The 23,216-nt window shown below is 42.4% G+C and overlaps 1 protein-coding gene across 11 annotated transcripts in view; it reads left to right on the top strand.

The window, feature by feature from the left end:
• MAP3K4 (mitogen-activated protein kinase kinase kinase 4) overlaps positions 1–23,216 on the top strand; it is a 150,260-nt gene that overhangs the window by 35,543 nt on the left and 91,501 nt on the right. For 3 of the 11 annotated variants that reach the window (XM_082729491.1, XM_082729493.1, XM_082729490.1), the window contains exon 1: positions 3,945–4,477. The exons of 4 other annotated variants lie outside the window; for them this stretch is intronic. In XM_082729491.1, the coding sequence (XP_082585617.1) occupies positions 4,338–4,477 (140 nt within the window). In that variant the 5' untranslated portion in view covers positions 3,945–4,337. Of the gene's footprint in view, positions 1–3,676; positions 4,478–23,216 lie in introns of those variants that run through there. 4 more of the 11 variants (XR_014311383.1, XR_014311384.1, XM_082729494.1 and 1 more) reach the window with 3 other exon arrangements.

Here is a 23,216-nt window from a genome sequence, read left to right as displayed (position 1 = left end):
GTGGAGAAATAATAAAAACAGGCAAATCACCTGTCAGAAAATCCAGGGGAGATTTTACCTAACTTGTCACTACTCACCAGACAAGGGTGAAGCTTAAATGTTACAAGGACCATTGAAAAAGTATAGTAACTAATAATCTTTTGTATATATCCAGTATTTTTTGTGTTTTACTGGACAGTAGAAATTGATGTCATTGTATCATTACAGAAAAAAGTATCTATGTGTGTAATGCTCAGTTCACAGAGGAGTGAAGTTCTTACTGCTGTCTCAGTTGACTTTCTCCCTGTGTGTGCTGGAGTGGAAATAAGCCAGCCCCCGTGGTCCTGAGCAGATTGGGATGTCTGCGCCCTCGTCTTTCTACCTCTGCAGAGCTGGACAGAGCTGCCAAGGAGCCACTGGAGAGGACAGGGACTGGCTGGGGACGTCTGTCTTGGCTTCGCACAGGAATTTGGGTGGGAAGCTCATGAATACCACGTGGAGGGGAGGAACTGATGCTAAGTCGAGTGTAGCCCCATGCGAATAATAATTTGAAAAAGCGATAGCCTCAAAATCTTGTGGTTTTTTTTGTTTTGTTGTTGTTGTTGTTGTTTTGTTTTGTTTTTTTTTTTTTTTTTTTTAACAAAGACATGACCCTATTTATAGCACAGCTTGGCATATAAATTTGGCTTCAGCAGCTTTTTGAATCAGGTTGCAAAAAACCCCATGAAATTGACTTTTTTCTTATATACCCACCTTGATGAGATGCTAAGGTGTTAAGAGTGGTGGTCTTTGAGACCCTGAGGTGCCACAGTGATGCCCTTTACATGGACCGTCTTTGTCATATCTTTGTTATAAAAAACAGAACCCCAAACTCCAGATATATGTATATCTTTAATAATATTTATAATATTTAATATATATATTTTATACATTTATGTAAACTATATAAATAAATATATATATATATATATATATATATATAAATATATATATATTCATTTGAGACTTCAGACTGGTCCTGAAACTCATGGCAAGTGAGTTAAAAATGTTACATAGCTCAATGTAAACTGGATCTTTAGTAAAACTTTAATCTCGCTTTTGTAACCCATTTTAGAGTAGAGGCATTTAATAAGGGCCACAGGGAGTCAGTCTTCAGGCCTGAGAGTGAGGGGCGATCCTCTGCGGATCATGTCGTCACTGGTTTTGAGACCATGATGAAAGGCAAGGAGGCCAGTCATGTGACAAGAGTGATAAATTTAGAGACCAAAATCTGATTGCAATAGTAGTTCATTAGGGTTAAAAATAAAAACACCTACATCCTGAGCACAATAGTATTTACTGGCTTTGATGAGTTATGGAGCACCGGGCTGGGCACCCGAGACGACCAGATGAAAGCTCGGGCCCCTTCCCTCCAGCACTGTTCATTGGTGATTTGGAGTCACCGCGGGGGATCGCAGAAGCAGGATCCTAGCGTGAAGGAGCACACTCGCGAGTGGGAGAAGGCAGAAAAGGAATCTGAGGGCTGGAGGGGTGGGTGCTGTGGGGGCCTGGGTTGGGGCAGGCCGTTCCTGTGCTTATCTTGACCATTCAGCCTGTTACATGTGATTTCTATACAAGATACCTTACATGACGGCTTATGTGTAATTAGTCTGGTTCCCGCTGGATTAGAGAGTACTCTTAAGTGGGAAGTAAGATAGCCACAGGAAGTCACTCCCTGATTCGTATTTGTGGAGTATTTTTGTGCCTTGGGTGTTCATGTGTGCACGGTAGGTCCATCAAATTCAGTTGTCACCTTTGGTTGGAATACCAGTGTCGAAGGATGTATGGTACAGGGCTGTGTACAGGAGAGAGATTTATCTGATCATATACTATGTAAAACTTCTAATGGGCCTTCCAAGAAGGGCTCTGGCCCAGAAACTTACAAAGAAGAGAACCAGAATTACAGACAGCTGGGGAATACTTTGTTGAGCTTTCTTCACACAATGGAAATGAATTATGACCATATATCTCCCTCTCGAACAAATATTTTTAAATTATCATTTGAATGGATGCCGATTCTTAGCCTGCCAGAGTGCCAGGCTCTCACTCCTGCCCCCAGAATAGCCCCGAGCAGGTGGAAAGGGCTGTGTGATAGCATAGGAACTACTTGGACACAATCCTAGTCCCGAGACCAACTATGGAGCTTTTGAAGAACCCAGAAGTTTCTTTATGGACTCTATTCTGAGAGCAGTGGGACGTCAATAAAATGAATTAGGTAAGAGGGTGACATGTTTGGATCGAGATTCGGAAAGATTAGTGTGACTGCCGAGTGAGGACAGATTGGGTTGGGAGGGTGGTGCTGGAGCAGGGCCGGGGGTGCGTGGAGGCTTGCTGTGACCTCCGGGGGACATGGAGGTAGTCGGAACTAGTGAAAGGAGACCAGTGTGTGGATTGCACAGGGGACGTAGAATTTGACAGGATTTGGGACCCACGAGTCAGGGGGCTGAGGGAATCATTGTTCAGAACTGCTGAAATGAAGTTAGCATTGAATAGGAGAACACAAGCAACAAAAACAGGCCGATGCCTACCACCAAATTACCTTAAATGAAGAAAAACTTCACTGCACTTAAGTTGAATATTTAGTACGAGTTAGGTGGGGTTTCTACATGTGATACCTTCCGTGACTAGTGAAATGAAAATTTGTTTGGCTCACGCTAACTCAGGCAGCATTGTCAAATGGAAATTAAAACAACAAAGCCCATGTCTCTCAAACGCTGTTCTGTCTATTAAATAGAGATTCACAGGCTTGCGGGTCTGAAGATAGGCCACAGACTTAGATAGTCCTCAGGAATTATTTGTGAACCATGACTTATCCAAAATATTAAAATACTTAGATGTGAGTTGATGAAGATAAAGTTAACTGGTTTGGTCACATAACTATTTCAAAAGAAAATCTGAAATTCAGTAAGTAAGAATGGTTGTATAACCAAATCGTTTAACCATCTTCACCAATCTTGGTAAAACATTTCCCTGACCAACTCCTTTCCCAGCTGAGGCCTTCTCGGCAGTTACCACTGGCTGCTACGCTGTATGTTATTGGTTTTTCTTTTGTTTTCTTTCTCTTCTCCTTGATTAACTAGGTTAGCTCTACCAGGACAAGATTTAATCTGTTTGGCTCACTGCTGTAACCTCAGCATCTAGAACAGTCCCTGACACATATATGCATCTGCTAAGTGTTCGTTGAATGGATGCTGTTGAACAAATAAAATGAATGTCAACACTGACTATCACGATAAAAGAGACTGAAGCAGAAATTTCTGTAAAGTACTTTGAAGGCAATCATATATCATGACCTGAGCCGAAGGCAGCCGCTTAACCAACTGAGCCACCCAGGCGTCCCTATACTTCATTTTAAATGATGCTGTTTTTGAATTAACTCTGGACTTGACTTGGGGGGCAGATTATGTAGATAAGTGCAACTTAAAACCTGAAGCCTCCAGTCCTTTCGAAGGGCACAGGACGCACTGGAATTCCAACAGCATCGCTGTAGCTCTGAAACAATCTGTAAAACTTCCCTCACCGCAGCGGCACCCCCGCCCGCCTTTCTGGAGGATCCAAACCACTTTGTGATCCCGAGGTGAGGTGAGAGCCGTGCTCTTTCCAGCCCTGTCGGTAGGACGGTGGCGTTCTTGCCCTGCGTTTCCGGAGACTTTGTTCAGTCTCCGAAATCCGAGTTTCTCGTGTCCGTCCAAGACTGCGCTTTCAGCAGCGCGCCCCAGAGCCCCCCAGAGCCCGCGTGCGGCCGCGAGCGTCTGCGTTGCAGCCTACAGTATTTCTGAGGATGGCATCACCTCTGGCGGTGATCCATTTGCTTGTAAAGCTCACGGCCCACTTCCAAGGCTCGGATCGCCGCCTAAGCCAGGCCGCGCGGCCCCTCCCGGGTCCTCCGCGCACGCCCACCGCCCGCCGCCCGGCAGACCCGGCGCGCACGGCCCAGCGCACACGCCCCGCGAGCGAAACCAGGCGACCGCGGCGCGACAGCGGCCCCCGCGGCAAGGGGCTCCGACGTGCCTCCCCGGCCGCCGCCTCGGTCGCCCACGCCCGCGGCCCCGGTTCCCCGCGCCCCTCCCTTCGCCGGGTCCCCGCCTGTCCGCTGCCGCGACCGCGGCCGCCGCCGCCCTCGGAGGCTTGTCCCTCGCCGCCCGCCGTAGCCCGGCGCTGGCCGGTCGCCGTTTCCAAGATGGCCGCGGCGCGAGCGGCTCCTGCGGCGGGCTAGAGGCGGAGGCGGAGCCGAGTCACTCCCGCACTTCGGGGCTCGCGTCCCCCGCGCCAGGCTGCAGCTTACTGCCCGCCGCGGCCATGCGAGGCCCCGTGCACGGATGAGAGAAGCCGCCGCCGCCGCCGAGCTGGTCCCCCCGCCCGCCTTCGCCGTCACCCCCGCCGCCGCCATGGAGGAGCCGCCGCCGCCGCCGCCGGGACCCGAGCCTGAGCCCGAGCCCGAGCGCTGCCGGGCGGCGAGGTGAGTGGGGCTGTCGCAGCGGCCCGGCGCAAAAAGCGGGTCCCGGCCTGGCCCAGGCTCGGTCGGAGGCCGAGGGGGCGTGGGGGCCTGCGCTTCCCGCCAGGTTTTGAGGGCTGCAGGCAGGCTCCCGGGCCGGGCCAGAGGGGCGGGGTGCAACTCGGGACCGAGGGCACCGCGGCCGACTCGGCCGAGGGACCCCTGCCCGGGCAGCGCGGGTCCGCCCGAGCTCCCAGCCTGCCCGCCCTGCCTGCAGCTTCACTGCGCGCCCCGAACGCGGCGGGGCGGGGAGCGTCGTGGGCTGCCCCGGGTTCTGCGGGAACTGTGACCTCCTCCCCGCCTCGAGCTTCAGGCCAGGGGCCGTGCTGCAGCTGCTCGCAGCGTGGCTAAACGCGAACGCCACCTCTTGTTTGCCCCGGTTCGAGTGAAGAAGTGGACGCTCGTGGAGCAGACCCGCTCTGGCGGCTGCCCCGCGTTCTCCGCCCGCCCGCCTTTTGCACCCCCTTCCTTTGCCGGCTTTCTCTCCGGTGAGAAACTGCGCTTCGTCTCTGCAAACGGGCAGGTCGGTTTCTCTTCCTGGGGGCCCTCGACCGCCTCTGCTGCTGGCGATGGGCGGCTTGTCGCTCACACGTGCACGTGAAGTAAAGGACTGATTTCTCTCAAACTTTGCCACCGCCCGACGCTCTAAGCTGGAACTTCGGTACGCGGAGCGTTTGTTGCATTCTGTTCCTTCGAGACTGTAGTAATAGTAATTTTATGTCTTTTTTTTTTTTTTTCTGTCTGGAAAATCAGACTCCCCGTAACGAAGAGCCTGCCTCGTCTTACGTGCCTGTGTTTGTGTGTTCGAATGTCCTCTTACCCCGTTCTTCGGGTCGCAGAGTAAACTTGCAAACTGCTGCCCCCTGTCCCTTAGAATGAAAATACTTGCAGAGTTCCTCTTGCATCTTAACTGTCTTGCTCTGTACTTCCAGGAATAAGGCAGATAAGTGTCCTCTCTTTATGTTTCCTCCTTAACCCAATTTGAAACGAATTCTGTAGCTGTAGTTAGGACTGAACACGGGAACCATATCCTGGCTTGCCGACCCAGTCAGTTCAAATGCGTTTGTTTTATTTTTATAAAACTTACTTTATAAGCTGTGAAAAACATCGTTCTTCATTTTCCTAACTTCGGAGATACTTTTGTGAACTTTTAAGGAAGAATTTCTCTAAATAATATGACACGGTGTAACGGCAATTCATTTTGTTCCTTTTGAGGACGTCTAACATTTTTAGAAGTTTTGTCAGGTAGCTTATTGTATAAATTTGTTAGTAGATTATCTTTGAGCATTTTGACTCATTTAAGTTCTTCTGTAAGAATAATAACAGTGAACGCTTCTTAACCACTTAAAATGTGCCATTTTCTTTGCTTCCTTAATTTGTATAACCATCCTATGGAGTAGGTCCTGTTACCTCTCTTTTACGAGTGAGTAAACTGAGGCATAAAGGTTAGGTGTTTTGTCTTAAGTTTTCACAGCTAGTCGAGCTCAAGTCTGGCTGCACATTGCACACCCTTAAACACCTTGCAGAAGAGGCATGATTTTATTACCCAAATGGGCAGATCAGGGCTGATAAATCTGTTTAATGGAACTTTCGGAGAAAATAGATGTGAACCTTCTTAGGTAAAAGTAAAAAGCGCAAAGAGACACGGTAATGTGCCGAAAAATCACTTTTTCCAACAGTAAAAAGAAACTGATTTCTTTTCAGCCGGGTTTTTGTCTGTCTTTGTTATAATAAAAATAGGTCAGGATAAATGGGCTTCATCCAACTTCAAGGGAACAGCAGTGTGTGGAACAAGAAGATCTTAGAAATATTTTTCTTAGCAACATTACAGTTAATTTTACAACAGCAAATCTGTGAAACAGATTACTTGAAAAGCTGTGATTTTGTCTTACACACCCTCACCCTCATTGGACCACCACCTCTTCAGTATGCAGCGCTGACCTGTGACACACAGACAGACAACACATTTCACTGCCGGAGACCGATCAGGTGGTGGTTTATGCTACCAGGTTAACTGGTTTTGGGACAGACAGAATAAACACTTTTGCCACCTTTGTTCGTGTACCTTACATTACTGTGTCATTGATTAGGAAGGGTGCTCTAATGCCTGGGTCTTTGTAGCGTGCAGGTCTGCACATGTCGGCCAGTGCACCCCTGTGGCAGGTGCGGGCCCAGCACATCTGCTTGGTGTGTGCTGACGTGAGAGTTATGCAATCACTGAGGAGGACAAAACAGGCTGAGAAGTGATCGTACCCTGTTACAGTGTGCTGCTCTTTGTCAGTCATGGATACTGCTTGTCCTTATTTTTGGTAAAGAGTCGGAAGGGGAGCAGTTGTTAGTGATTTAACTTAGTAGTAAACATTTCTTATAATTTCTTTTTCAGACTTCTGGGTCATTTGTAGGTGGATCCTGAGATTACAAGGAGAGCTGTTAAAACTAGTTTGGAACAATTCTGTGATTTCTTGAAGCGGCACTTAAACAGAACTTAGATATTAAGGCTGATAAAAAGCTGCTCCTATCTAACTTTTCATTTAGAATATTTCTGTTGCAATAGCCTCGTTGTTCTCACTTACTGACCTCGAAAAGTACATGTTACATGAACTTAAAAAATACCTTTTTTTTTTCCTAAACCGAGGTACTTTTATTTACTATTTATATAATACGGTTCTTGTAAGTTAATTTGAAAAAAAAATGTGTTTCACTAGTCAAAGAGTACTTGAATATGCTGTCAGTCCTAGGGAATTTGATCTCTCTCTCAACCTGAATGTCCCCTTTGAGCCCACATGTTTCAGTCTTGACATTGGATGTCACCTATTCTCCCTAGAGAAATCCACCTTCTGGTGCCGCTGCAGACTGCCTGGGCGGCGTCAGGCATGGGCGTGGCTTGAGGCCATTACAGCAGGAGATCCCACTGGCGGGGGCGGAGCAGGGCAGAGCAGGCCAGACCGCCTGGCAGCAGTAACAAAGGGCTCCAGTGATGGCAGAAGCTTTCTCATGTTCTGAAGTGGGGACAGCTTGTCTCTCAAGAAGGACTTTGTGCTTCCCTTTAATTGTCATATTATTAGAAGTTGCTTCTACTTCCTTCACATGTCTTCTCTTGGTGTCTTGTCAGTCTTGTTCTGAGCTCTTCCTGAGAATGGGGGATATAAGGTCTTGACTGCTTACTGGATACATTTGCTCTAATAACTTCCTCTTACATAATAATTCCTCATTCCTTGATGATTATCTTTTTACTCATAACATTCTGTTGTCTCAGCCTTCTTATTTGGGCGGTGTGTGTTCATTTTAAAGACACCTGGATGCTGCGGATCAGTGGGCCGTTGGAAATAGTTTCTTCGAAGGGAAAACAGAAGAAGTGTCAGACAAGGAGTTTGGGCAGTGTCTGCTTTTTGACCAGGCATTGCCTTGGCAGGATAAGATAAGCAAGGTCCAGGTCCTGTGTTTCACCTGCTTCTCAGCTCTGTCTGCACGTGGTGGGCCAGTGCATTCTTCTGCTGTAGAAAGCCGGAGTTTAGCTAAGAAATTGATTGGTGAACGTGACATCAAGGGAAATTAGTTGAAAGATTTTTGTGACTAGTGTTAACAGACCAGGAAGGTTGGCTTGTATACCTATGAGATGTATCCCCTTCTTCTAGTAGGAGAGGCGTGTAACAAACTCTTAGGCTTTCATTTCCTTAGACTTGAGAGGCTGCTTCACCCCCCCCCTTCCCTTGTCACTAACTTCCCTGTTAGTTGGGTTATAGTGTGTTTGTTTATAATCTTCAGTCTTACTTTAATTAGGTTCGGCCATACCTTGCTCCTCTGTCCATTCTTTGAGGTATATTATATCTTTGTCCCTTAAAGACATTTGTTGAACCCTCAGTGCTAGATTTTTACTAGTGGTAAGTCACAGAAGGTCACCTAATGTCTCCACCCACCCCATAATCCACCCTCTTGCCGCCACCCCCCCACAAAGAATCCTGCGGCATAGTTTCTGAGAAAGGTGTGGCGGAGATGTCCGTGGTTGGTGCTTTCATAAAATGCTTTTTGACTCTTGTGAGTATTATGTTCAAAAAAAGATCAGGATGGTATGTGGTTTTTCTGGATTTAAATCATTAAATTGAAAAACATGTAGAACCACATTAGAATTCTGTGCAGCTATTAAAAACCATGTTTTTAAGGGATATTCAGTGACATGGAAAAGCTCATGACAGAAGTCCTTCTAGAAAAGTCTTTATAGATCAGTGGGACCTGAGTATCCAGTTTTTAAAACACTGCAAGTGGTTCTAATGTCTATATACTCATCACTGCGTTCAGTGAGAACAGATTATAAAACAGTATTTGCAGGACATGGGAGCCAAAACTTGAGGTGGCTGCTCAGATGGTATATATTTCTCCACCAGTTATGTCTGTTTTTCCTTTGTCCTCACTCTCCCCCATTGTCATCCCTTTCTCTGTCGGCTCTAGATCCCTGGTTCAGGTTGGACATGCCCTCTTTTTACGTGTTCCTGTCTGTAGGGGTGGACACTTGACCCAAGCCAGGCCATCAGGATTCTTTCCTAGGATTTTTAGAATTGGAGCTGGAGGGGAGTAATGCCCTTTTAATAACCAAAATACATATAATGTGGAGTTTGGAGCCTGGAGCTAGCTCTTGGAAGCTGTAGTCAAGCTCATGGAGAAGTAGTTTGGTCTCAGACAGTAAGGTCTGCCCCAGAGAAAAGGCAGAGAGGCCAGAAGAGCTCTTTGGCCAATTTTTAAATTCTAGATTCACCTCCCTTTTTTTCTTAAATCGGTATGTGAGTTAATAGATTTTTTATTTTTGCTTAAACTCTTAAACTCTGAATAATTTGAATTGGGCTTCTTAATCCCCGCAAATGCTCATTATGATCTCATTTAATAAAAGTGTATCTGTGCACAGAAAAAAGATTGAAAGGATCCATACTAATTGTTTCCTAAAAACGTTTTGTGGTTAACGTGTTACATGTTCTTTTATAATCAGAAGCTAATTATAGAGCGTAAATTCTTAACTAGTACAGTTATAATTTTAAGTGTCCTTTGAATTATTATTAAAATTGAAACTGATGGGGCATCTGGGTGGCTCAGTGGGTTAAAGCCTCTGCCTTCGGCTCAGGTCATGATTCCAGGGTCCTGGGATCGAGCCCCGCATTGGGCTCCCTGCTCAGCGGGGAGCCTGTTTCCCCCACCTCCCCGTCTGCCTCTCTGCCTACTTGCCATCTCTGTCTGTGAAATAAATAAATTTTAAAAAATTAAAAAAAAATTGAAACTGATGGGATTCTGCATTTTATAAAGAGAATATGGTTGCCAAATTTTAAATTAAATTATCTTAATTACTTAAGTTTTCTTTTTTCAAAAGTGTTTTTAGTATCTGTGAACTAACTGAGCTGACTATATCGAGGTGGTTTGCTTTAATTATTTAGTTCATCCTGGGTAACAGAATTTGTAGATTAGAAGTAGTATCAGCAATAAAATGAGGGGCTTGCTTTATGATGGTCTTTCATGTTTGTAGTACTACTATTTAGGATCTATGACTGTATCTTCATCATGTATATTATGTTAAAATGCTTTCCCCTTTTTAAGAGGCACATGCAAAGCCACTGTATTTTAAGAAGAAAGTAGGTGTGGTAACTACATTCTTCCATTTCCCACAGACCTCAGACTCATGTAATGGAGTGCAATTTGCCTTTAGATATTTATTCTAACAGCATAGGCAAAATGGGAGTTTGTTTTTTACCTGTAAGAGTATTCATTTGTCGTATTTTGCAGAGATCAGTAGAAGTATTAGTCTCACGGATCATTTGGATGCCAAATGTTTATAAAGTAGCAGGGAAAGCTATTAAGAATATATTAGGCATTCTATCAAAAGCATTTCATAAGTGGATTTCATTTCAGCATAATTTCAGAGGAAATAAACCTTCTGTGGAGAAAAATGGATACTAAGCTTTAAAGCTGATCAGATTTGCTGTTTTCAGTGGAAGCCTTTTGTGCATGTGAGCAGGCTATTTGAGGGTACTGCTGAACTGTAGAACACTCTGAATAGGACTTACTAGAGGATAGCTAGTTTAGAGATGTAAAATTAATAGAAATTGTCAACCTTTTTACCCTCTCAGTGGGAATATTTTGGAAGAGAATTTAATACATGTATTATTTTTATTGTACCATTAAAAATCCTAAAGCCTTTTTTTATGTAGGAACCTAAAAATGTAGGTGTAACTTGGGTTTCTTTAGTTCTTATTGAAATAAGGAATTAAGTGCTTACAGTGCAAGTCTTATGGCTGGGAGGATCGTTAGTGTTTATTTAGTCCAACCTCTCAGCCATTGCTTGTAGAATTACAAGAACTGGAGCTGGAAGGGAGTTTGGAACCCTGCTCTGTATTTTAGAGATGAGTAAAGCAGTGTGGAGAGGCTGCTGCTTCCCCAAGGTCACAGCTTAGGATCCAGGTCTCCAGGCTCTTGCTTCCCTTTCTTTCGTGTCGCACTGTGCTCCCCTGGTTAGGTTCCAAAGCTAAAGGTGCTCTTCAGCCACCTGACTGCCTAGCTGAGCAGCAGCTCCTGCCCACGTGACTAGTTACTCGCCAACTGTGGAATACTATATTTTCTGGATTAAGTAGACTGTACAGGATACAGCAGTGATGAAAGATTCATTTTCAGAAAAAAAAAAAATGCAACCTCTTCCCCTGCCGAAAAATTGTACCAAGCTCATTGTATATACCTCTTTTTTTTAAACCCACAAAACTTTCCCAGAGTGGAAAGGAACCAATGGTGAAACCTTTTTGTTTATCTTGCTGTTCTTTTCTGTACTCAGTCTTTAGATGAAGCAGACAGTAAGATCGTAATTTCTGTTCTGTGGTGGTGATACTGAACTCTGGCTGCGACTGTGACCTACAGTAAGAAATAAATGTTACAACAGTATGTGTGTGCTATATAAGCGAAATAAAAGTTTATCAAGTAATGTTTGACCTTTTAATCAATGTATGATGCTCTCTGATAATTCTCTTCTGTCCTGTTAAAAAAAATTGTCCACAGTGATCCATTAAATTGATTTTATTACCCACAAATAGGTTGTGACCCTCACTTTGAAAAATGTGGCTCTACTAAAAATAAAAACCGGTGCGGTTGAACTTTGTCCCTTGTCCCTTGAGATTGAGTCAGGAGAATGGCTTATGCACTAAGTGCACTAAGTGATCATTTTGAAGAAGCTGGGCAAGGCTATGATCTGCATATTTCTTCCTTGAAACAGCATTATTTCCCGAAGACAAGACTAATAAGAGTGCATCTTACCCTGGCGGCTCAGGGCTGTTCTCTTCGTTGCTTATCCTTAAAATATGTTACTGTAAGGACGCCTATGTAGCTCAGTGGGTTAAGCGTCTGCCTTTGACTCAGGTCATGATCCCAGAGTCTTGGGATCAAGTCCTGCATCCAGGCTCCTTGCTCAGTGGGGAGCCTTCTTCTCCCTCTGCTTGCTGGGGTCGGGGGTGGGGGTGGGGAGGCTTGTGATCATGTGCACAGGCTGGCTCTCTCTCACGGATAAATAAATAAAACCTTAAAAAAAAAACCCACAGAAACTATAAAGATGAGTTTAGAATTTAGGATTAATTTCAAAGTAAAATTGGGGTTGGAATATATGAATACCTTAGGCAGTTTATTTTACTCTAAAACACTGATTTGTATTTAAATTATTTCAAATAGAGTGGACCCTAAGTGGGGGGAGCCCCATTTTCCCTTGCTGTTTGTGTGTGTTCGCATGCGTGCCATGTGTATACAGCAGTTTTCAGTGCCGTGAAGTTTATTTATTTATTTTTTTTAAACAGATGAATCTTTTTTTTTTTTTTTTTAATTTGACAGACAGAGATCATAAGTAGGCAGAGAGGCAGGCAGAGAGAGAGGAGGAGGCAGGCTCCCTGCCGAGCAGAGAGCCCGATGAGGGGCTCGATCTCAGGACCCTGAGATCATGACCGGAGCCGAAGGCAGAGGCTTAAGATGGAGTATTAGGTTATAAGATATTTCAAGTTTTAAGACTTTTTTTTTTTTTTAAAGATTTTATTTATTTATTTGACAGACATCACAAGTAGGCAGAGAGGCAGGGAGAGAGAGGGGGAAGCAGGCTCCATGCTGAGCAAAGAGCCCGATGCGGGGCTCAATCCCAGAACCTTGAGATCATGACCTGAGCTGAAGGCAGAGGCTTAACCCACTGAGCCACCCAGGTGCCCCTAAGTTTTAAGTCTTGATACATTATGACATCTCTGTTTTGAAGGTACTAAGTTGTTTTACTCATACTAATGTGAAAGACAAGAATGCACTGGATAATCTCAGTCACAGAAGCATAGTCTACCAAATTGTTATGAGTTACAGATAGCTTAAGAGAAAAGAGAAGGAAGTTCCTTATCCAGAAAATAAAACATGAGTACAGCAACAGTATTCCAAACAAAACCCACAGTCATCCTTCATCAGTGCATTTGCTTGTAGGCAATTCTGGTTCTGTCCGATGTGCAGTTAGCAGTTTTATGAATCCACCTTCTTGACTAGAGTTTGAGAAATCCTGACTCAGCCCGCTGGCATGGTCTCAGAGTTGTTTGAACATGCTATCCGAAGCCTACACCCAAAAGTACCTGGCATAGTCCTTTTCCCCAGGCTTTGGGACAACCTGTCTTTTTGAAGGTGGACACTCTAGCCTAGAGATGATCACAAGTGTGCTTTCAGGGAAACAGCAAAGTAAAACAAAAACCTATCTGAAGGTGATGGAAAATGCAAAGTGACTCTGGTTAATTGATTACTGCTAATTTTCGGAATTAAGTTCTAGTAGGGATTCATGATGAGATTAAGGCATTTGATAAAATTTGGGTGTTTCTGTGACATGCAAAACAAGGTAAAAGTCAGTCCAAAATCTTTAGACAAAATATTTCTAAACATAATGATTAACTCTGCTGTCAAGAAAGAGTGGATATTGTGTCTAATTTATGAAAATGGAAAACACATAATATTTATAGAGAAAAATCCTCATGTATTTCACATACAGTAGTCTTGATATAATATGCCAACAATGTACTAAACATGTATTTGGAATATACCAAGAATATATCAAGAGTATTAAGAGATTCTGTAAATCTGGAGTAGGTCTTAAACATCTGTGTATGTGTAAAACTCCATGGGTAAGTGATAACAATTTCCATTTGAGAACCACTGGCCTAGAAGATCGTAGATTCAAATTAAAGCAGTTGTAACTAAGTGAACAATAGAGGAAACAACTGAATTAGGCCTGAGAGTATGTCTGTCGTCTAATATCCAGGGTAGCTCTAGCAGCCTGAGAAACAGAAGTGTGTCACAGACTGTGCCGGCATTGACAGTTCTGTGGGAACTTCTCATACAGCAAACCATTTTTCAAATATTTCTGACATCTTAACCCGGACACATTTAAGCATCTGCTCTGATTCAGTAACTCACCAATAGTAATGCATCAGATAAATCTGTTTCTAGCCACTCTCCTTTTACAAGATGAAAAAACAAATTCTTTGTGATTTTCCAAGGCCCCTGTGGGAAATCTCAAAGACAGTTTAGGTATGAAAAAAAGTCCCATTTAGGGTTTAATTTTGGGAAGGCAGAATATCAAAAGTTGGGAGTTTTGAACATTTTAGTTAAGATAGGATTATGGATTACCAAGAAGTGATGCTTGAAATATATATTTGACTGAAGTGACAGTGAAGATTGTAAAAGTAAACATAAAAGGCAGCATGATTGTGAAAGACCTTTCCTACAGGAGAAACTTTTGCTTTCTTAAACAATGAAGGACATAGTATTCAGGCAATTCAGGCAGTGTGGGAACATTCATTAATGGAGACTGTCTCAAAGAGGAGGGAGAGAACTTGTTTTATGAAAATGGAAATCAAAGAGAAGATAAGTTTGGGTTTTATTTCCTCATATGCGAGGACATGGTGGCCCTTCTGGATAGCCATTCTTGGAGCACGAAGGGTGGGGTTTCTTACTCTTTGCTCTCATCCAGGAGCACAGGACTCGGATAAGATCGAACGGTTACCACAGGTGATGTGTATAAGGGCCCAGCTCACTGTTGTGTTTTATTTATAACATTGAGTATCTTCATTTGCACTGAATAGTGTGAAGTAATTTATTGAATTGTGAATATCTGGACATAATTTTTACAGGGTCAAAAAATGCTAGTTTTTCCTCTTTTCAAAAAATTTCTTTGGGGGCACCTGAGTGGCTCAGTTCGTTAAGCAACTGCCTTCAGCTCAGGTCATGGTCCCAGAGTCCTGGGATCAAGTCCCATATTGGGCTCCCAGCTCCATGGGGAGTCTGCTTCACCCTCTGACCTCCCCTCTCGTGCTCTCTCTCACTTTGTCTCTCTCTCTCTCAAAATAAATAAATAAAAATCTTAAAAAAAAATTCTTTGGTTCATATTTATTTTGGTGCTTTTGCTCTTGAATAGACTTCATTTTTATCTGCTTAATGTTTGTTTATTTAATTTCTTGAAATGAGCTTTGAAAGAGTAGTATTTCGTCAAATATGGGATGTCCTTGATTATAAGATGCACTATAGTTTTATATATCATGGAGGGAAAAAATACTGCTGTTGAACTATGAGACAGTGCAGTTTTAAATCAGTTGTAGGAAGCAGTGTGATAACAGAGATGTTAAAATGTAGGAAAATGTATGTTTTAAAATCAGTGAAATAGGAGGAGGTCTCTACTTTTGCCATTTAAAAAAAAGTTTTTATTTATTTGTTTGAGAAAAAGAGAGAGGGGGGAAGAATGCTCACATGGGCTAAGGGGTGAGTCAGAAGGAGAGAACCTCCAGCAGAGTCTGTAGTGAGTGCCAAGCCTGACATGGGGCTGGATCCCACAGCCGGGAGAGCATCGAAATCAAAAGTCAGATGCCCAACCAACTGAGCCACCCAGGCGCCCGACTCTTGCTATTTTGAAACTTAATGTGTTATATATGGTAGTGTATATACAGAGGAACCTGCTGGCTTCTTCAAGATCCTGATAAACTCACAAAGAATAAAAAGAAAATGGGGTGGGATAGAAAGAAAGTGGAGTGTAGGGACTTCCTGCATACGATTTGGCATAGTCTTAGTCTACCGGTAGGAACCTTTGTTGCGTAGCAAGCACTGTGCTGACTCCCATTGAGTGTTTTCTAATGTTTCTATTCCAGGAAGCCCTTTGTGATCATAATTAATTTAACCAGTCCTTTGTTGGACTTTTAGGGTGTTTCCATTTCTTTCGCTATTATAAACAACAATGTTACGAGCGTTCTTTTTAACTCAATCTTTATGTATATCCGGGATGTTTTATTAGGATAAAATTCTGAAAATGCGGTTGCTGTAAGAGTATGCATATATATATATATTTAGTTATAATCTGCTATTCTTTTAAGTACAGAATTTTACACAATCGATTTATTATAATAGAGGCAACTGGACAGGCTCTTGGCAGAATTTGATAATACAAAGATCAAAGAGAGGAGTTGACCAATTAGGCAGGACGTGGTAACTTCCTCAGGTTGTTTTGTTTTAAATTTTTGTATACTATTTCTTGTTATATAATGTCATACAGATATTTGTGTGTTTGTGCAATGTGAGTAGCCTGACCAGTTATCCAGAAGTGAATGTGCCCTGCTGGCGATCGCCTGAGTGAGGAGGCAGATCAGGAGTGGCATCCTGGGAATCCGCTCTTGCCCCCACTCAGCCACTTTCCTGCCCCTTCTCATCCCCCAGACCCTCCTCGTCCGCTTTCATGCCGTATGCTGTGGGTGAGATTCACCTGTGGTGTTTGTTTGGGCATCAGTGGTTCTTTTGTTCTCTGTAAAATGTTCGTCCCTGTGGATGCATCGCAGTGTATCCATTCAGTATTTTTTCAGCCATAGTAACCATTTTTTAAGTATACAGTTCATTAGTGTTTGAAGTACGTTCATGCATACTGTTAGGTAGCAAGTCTCTAGAACTCTTGATCTTGGAAGAGTGAGACTGCGCTTAGGAAGTCACAACTCCCCACCCCCCCTCCCTTCACCCCTGGTGACGCCCATGCTACTTTCAAGTCTACCTGCCTATTCTAGCCACCTTTGTAAGTGGAATCTTACAGTATTTCTTTTTGTGACTGGCTTAAATTTTACTTAGCAGAATATCCTCAAGCTTCATCCATGCTGTGGCATGGCAGAATTTCCTTTTTTAGGTCCAGTAATATTCCTTTGTATGTATATACCACATTCATCTGTCTGTGAACACTTGGGTTGCTTCCATCTTTTTTGAAGTTTGTATAATTTTAGAGATCTTTGATTTATATTGCTGAATGCTCCTCAGGAAATTTGTGTTAATTTTCACCAGGAACATGAAAGTTTTTTCTTGCCATTACAGTGAGAATTTTTGTCTTTGCCAGTATTTTGATTATTTGTGAGGTTGAACACTGTCCTTTTTTTTTTTTTTTAAGATTTTATTTATTTTAGAGAGAGAATGAACACACATTAGTGGGGGGGAGGGGCTGTGGGGGAAGGAGAGGGGCAAGTGGACTCTGTGGAGTGCAGAGCCTGACTTGGGAGGTTGGAGGGGGAGCCCTGAGATCATGACCTGAGCAGAAACCAAGAGTGGGATGCTTAACCGAGCCACGAGGCACCCCTGAGCTGTCTTATGTCAATAGTTTACTTACATTTCTTCCTGTTGTATTTTAAAAATTGCTCATATATCTTTCTTCTTGACTGTGAATTACTTGAGGGTAGTAGCTATCACCTTAGACCTTCTTTTTATTCCTGAAATAACTAGTACTATATCTGCTGCATGAGATGCCCAGGATGTGTTTAGTAGATGAATGAATACATTTGTATGTGAATGTGTTGGGACCTCGTAAGACTGTATCCTGAGAGTACTTTTTGGTTTGTTATGACCTGTTATAAAAACATTTCTTAAACTAGTTACATAGTAAATTGTCTCAAGTAGTATTTAATAACTAGACTCAAGATTTGATTAGAAATTTTATTTTAGGCTTTTTTTTTTTTTTTTTTACATTTCTTAGGTTAAACCAATATGTATTTTTTTCTCAAATAGGCAGCTTTAAAATGTTCACTGTAATTTTTTTTTTTAAGAGAAAGAGAGGAAGGCATCGTGAGAGGGAGAGAAAATCTCAAGCACGCTCCATGCCCAGCACGGAGCCTGAGGCGGGACTCGATCTCACAACCTTGAGATCATGATCTGAGCTGAAATCAGACTTGGACTGCTTAACCAAATGAGCCACTCAGATGCCCCTAAAAACTTCACTTTAAATAAAAGTCTTTTGATCCATTGAATTTCTTTTTCCATTTAGTCCGTAGTGCATCCAAGTTCACTGTGTAATTGCCTACGCCTTTATTTTCTTTGGAGTCGATAAGCTTGACAGTACTGTCGAGCCTAGGTGTAGGGTTATATCACTAATCACCTTGCTGTATTTGCTGTCATTAACTCTTGTAAAGTACTCAACCATTAATAGTTTAGTTATCTGCAAAGTTTAAGAAAGAATCTATCTTGCCACATATAGGTGTCTTCTAGGAAGCATTTTATTAAAGCAACTTTGACTTCTCTGCCCTGGAACTTCAGAGTTCTGAGCATCGAAGGCTGTGAGGTGGTTCAGTAGTGCCTTTGGACTATGCTGTTTGTGCCTCTTACTCCTGGTGTGTTTGGAGCAGATGATGGTCAGAGGCTCCTGAGGCAGCCTCCGGAGTGGGAACTTGAACACTCTGGTACGTTTGCTTAGATGCTTTGTAGGCGTGTAATTCTGGGAGTGGTTGCAGGAGAGCGAGTGCATGAGGAGAACCCCAAGGAGAAGGATGAGAGCTTTGGCCACAAGAGGTAGAAATGGAAAGAAAGGAGACGAGCTGGGTAGAAATCTGCTTCGTGACTCACAGTAGCAGTCCTTGTCCTGATAGCCTTACAGAAGGAAAGTCTCGTGAAGATTTGTAAAGTAAAATACTTTTAAGGAAAGTTTCTTTGGCAGCATATGCCAGATAAACTCCTTTAATGAGGGGTTCCCAGACAGGTGTTCAAGTTATCAGCCTGCAGTGAATTGATAAAATGACAGGGTAGTGATTTTTTTCTATAAAATTAAACTTACTTTTCAGAGCTAAATTGTATGTTTTGGAGATGATGGTGGCAATAGAGTTTATGTATTTTCCAAATCTTTCCTTGGCAAAGCAAAATGGTGGCAGCCCCTTATTGGTTGTCTCTCCACCCCTCCCACCGCCCACCCCCGTTCACACACTTCATTTTGGAAATCATGTCTTGAACTAAAATAATTTAGAAATTGGTTGATTACACTCACGTGTCTGATGAAGTAGGATGTCAGAAGTGAATTGGGGAAATACTTCAGGAAGCATCAGGAACATGCATCAGTTCGACTTCGGGGCTGACTTTTTCCTTTGTGAAAGAAGGCACTTGGCTCTTGGAATATCCAGGTGTTATTTAACAGGAATCCAAAAGGAGTATGTATGTACTGAGGGATGATTACTAAAAAGGGAGATTCATGAGCCTGAGTCTGTGAATGAAATTTAAAAGCTCCACCTTCCATTCGTGACTGGTAGTCAGTGGTAGTGTGTAGCTTCAGCTTGTCTTAACCTTCCTGTCTTGTACTGTATCTTCACTTCCCTTGAGACTAGCTCATAACTCAGGTACCTGCCAGGTGTCGGGCCGGGGTGGGCCGGGCCATGGGGGTGCAGTGATGGGTAGAATTAAGACATGATTTGGTTTAGTGACCAGGCCCCCTAGGGCCTTCATTAAGCCCAGAAAACTTTCTGGATTGGAGATCTCCCCGCCCGCAGATTTAGCTGGAATTAGGGAGGCCACAGGTTTCAATTAAGTCGCGTTTGTGAAGAGACCTTCCACTGCATCCCCACCCAAATTTGCCATTCATCAGCAGCTGAATTTCTGTTTAAGCTGGAGGTCCAGGCCAAACAGACCTCCTGAACCCCTTGCCTCTTGGAATGGAGAGTCTCCACTCACACTGACCGTCTTCCCAGGTCCTGGGTGTGTTGTGTTCTTCTCAGCTTCTTCTGGTCTTTGTCTAGATTGCTTCCTGTGTGTCAGTCCTGGGTCCTGCCTCTTCTGTTAGAGTCGTTTCGAAAGGCACTCATCTTGGGAGTATACCCTGTTCCCCCAGGCAGGTAATACTTTCATTACACATGGGCATAATGTAATATATGCCTTGCCTTCAAGGAACTTCTAATCTAGTTAAGTAGAACAGATAAGGTAATGAACATTGGATAGATAATTCATAGTCTGGTGCAGAAATGGTAATAAATTTACATCTGTCATCTGCTTGTGTGCCATCATTCAAGTCGTGTCACGGGTTGTTTTCTGTAACGGGTACGACAAGCTTGTGAGATAGACGTGCGTTTTTCAGGTGAGGAAAATAGGCTTTAAGAGACATACTGGTTCAGAATGCCTGGAGCCAGGACTCACCCATATTCGTCATACCTGAGAGTCTGTGGTTCTCTATTTTATGTCCTACCTCCGTGGGCATAACGGTGAGAGGACTTGGGGAAGGCTCTCCATAATTGTCTGCATTCGTAATAAGAGATGTCACAAGAAGGATTAATTGCCCAGTAAATTATGCAGAGGTGGGAAGAGGTCTCTTTAGGCTGAGGTGGGCACGTTATGTTATCTGATTGTATTGTGAACATTTGCCATTATCAATAAAAATACTAAAACATTTTTAAATGGCTCCATCATACTCCCTTTGGTGGTTATCCCATAAACGATGGAAGTTCTTACCAGTTTCTTACTGTTTCAGATAACACTGAATGACTCTCCTACTATACAACTCTGCTCTTCTGGGTGCTCTTATAAAATTATTTTCTGAATATAGACTTCAGAAGGAATTTGAACACTTTTAAGAGTTTTAATATCTGTTGTTAAACATTTGCTTAAACATTTGCTTCTGGAAACATTGTACAAATGTACAATGTACTATAGGCCACCAGTAGTGCTTACCATACTATAGTCCTTGTAGCTTTGAGTATTAGAAAAAGTGTGCTAATTTAATAGGCCAGAAAAGGTATCTTTTAATTTGAGTTTCTGGTTGTTAGAGTAGGTGGAACTGTTTTCATATTTTATTGCTATTTAAATTTATTTTGTTAATCAGCTTTTTGCCTTTTTTGCTTATTTTCCTGTTGGTGTCTTAATGTTTTTCATGCCAGATTTAATGAGCCATTTATAAATTAAGGATAGTGTGTTTTTTCCCTCCATTTTAGCTTTTAGTATGGCTTAGCTTTTTTTTTTAAATATATATTGAAGTTTTAGATGTTCACAGTTAAATTTTTTTCTTTTCAATTTTCTTCCATTTCTTAAATCTAAAAAGTCTAACATAGGCAATTAAGGGAAAATAACTTCAGACCCATTTTCTGGAAAAATACCAGAAAATAAATATAAAATATAAAATATTTTAATAAAATATAAAATAAAATATAATTTTCTGTAATATTTTCTGGAAAAATGCCATAGCTTTCATGTATGGTAGGCTGTAAAGGAGCTTATAAGGTGAGCTTTATGTATTTTTGCATCATTATAAATCTTATTCTAGTAGCCGTGCCCATGGTAGATCCTGAGTATCTGTTGATGGAATGAAAAAGAATTAATTCAATGAATTATCACTGACATGACTTTAATAATTTCACTGGCACCTCTTCCCCTGGATTCTCTGTATGTTCTTATTTTCTGAGAATTAGTGAACTAATAAAAGACAAGGAAGTGCCCTTTCTTTTGGGCTTCTTTTTTTTTTTTTTTTCTTTAGAATTTATTTATTTGACAGATAGTGAGAGAAGGAGAGAGAGCACAAGTGGGGGGGGGAGCAGCAGAGGGAGAGGGGGAAGCGGGACTCGATCCCAGGATCCTGAGATCAAGATCTGAGCCGAAGGCAGAGGCTTAACCCACTGAGCCACCTAGGTGCCCCTCTTTTGGGCTTCTTAAATAAGATTTCTACTGCCTTTTGCCCCACTGGTACTACATCCTATGTACTTGGTAAGAGTTTTGTTCCTGGAATTGGTATTTGAGTGCAAGTTAATGTAGAGCCTGTCACAAGATCCCTGTTTCTACTTGTTTTAGGGAAAAATAGATTGCGTTCCTTTCAGATCCTGCTGCTTTGCTAGTGCTTTTTCATTTTTTTCCCCAGAATTTGAAAATTCTGGGTGATTAAAATGAGTTAATTTGGTTATATGGAGATCTGTACCATAAGTTGCCCAAATTTATTGCTATTCACAGTTTCTTCAAGAAATGAACAGGTGAGGCAGCTCTTTCTGCTCATGGGTCCTGTCCCCATGCTTTAATAAAACCACCTTAAAAGAAAAAAATGAACAGGTGAGATAACCTTTCTTTGTATTAAGGTGCTGAAAGGTTGTACTAACCTTAAAGTATATACAGTTGAATTCAGGACTATCGAGAACATTGTGACTCTAAGTTATCAGAAAGGGCTCTAAGCAGGACTAGAATTTACATGGAGCATGAGAGAACTCTAGGAGTAGGGAATCTTGCTTTTATTATTTTTTTAAAAAAACAGCTTTCTGCACATCAGGAAGTTTCTGGTTCACATTCGGATGTCATTGCCCCCACCCCCACCCCAGCAACAACAAAAGCAGAAGCAGCAGAAGAGATAAAGGAACTTTATTGAGATAATAATTCATATACCATATAATTTGCCCATTTGAAGTGTCCAGATCAATTGGTTTAAATACATTCACAGTTGAACAAATCTGTGAATTATATGTGACCACCACCACAGTGAATTTTAGAGCATTTGAATCACCTCAGAAAGAAACCCTATACCCATTAGCTATTGCCACCTTCAAATCCCCATGCCTCCCAACCCTAAGTAACCATTAATCTGCTTTCTGTCTCTGTATATTTGCCTATTTTGAACATTTTATATAAACTGAATGATACAACACGTGGTCTTTTGTGACTGACTTCTGTCACGTAGCATCACGTTTTCAAGTTTCATCTATGTTGTACCATGTATCAGTCCTAATTCCTTTATGTGGCTGAAGAATATTCCCTGAAATGGATGTACTACATTTTGTTTATCCGTTCATCATTCCGTAGACATTGATTGGTTTCCACCTTTTGGCCATCATGAAATAATGCTGCCATAAACATTCATGTACAAGTGTTTGTGTGGACACATGTTTTCGTTTTTCTTGGATATAGACCTCAGTTTGGAAATTCTCCATCGAATGTGTTCCAGTCTGACTGTGCCATTGACATTCCCACCAGCAATGTATGAGAGTTCTGATTTCTTCACATCCTTGCCCACACTCGTAATTATTTGACTTGTTGATAAGAACCCTATTAATTATGGGTGTCAAATGTTATCGTATGGTTTTGGTTTGCATTTTCCTAACGGTGGTGAGCATCTTTTTAGCCACTTATATATCTTCTTTGGAGAAGTGTCCATTCAGCTCCTTTCTCCATTTTTAAATTGCCTTATCTTTTTTTTTTTTTTTTTTTTAGTTTTTAAAAGAAATTTATTAATTTGAGTCGGAGAGACAGAGAAAGAGAGCGAGCGCGGGCGTGAGCAGGAGAAAGAGGCAGAGGGAGAGAGAGAAGCAGCTTCCCTGTTGAGCTGGGAGCCATGACACAGGGCTGATCCTAGGACCGGGAGATCATGACCTGAGCGGAAGGCAGGTACTTAAGGATCTGAGCCACCCAGGTGCCCTGGCTTATTCGTCTTTTTATTATTGGGTTA

This window comes from Mustela nivalis, assembly GCF_964662115.1.
Source record: "Mustela nivalis genome assembly, chromosome: 5".
NCBI lineage: Eukaryota > Metazoa > Chordata > Mammalia > Carnivora > Mustelidae > Mustela > Mustela nivalis.
This window is presented reverse-complemented; position numbering and strand designations above follow the sequence as displayed.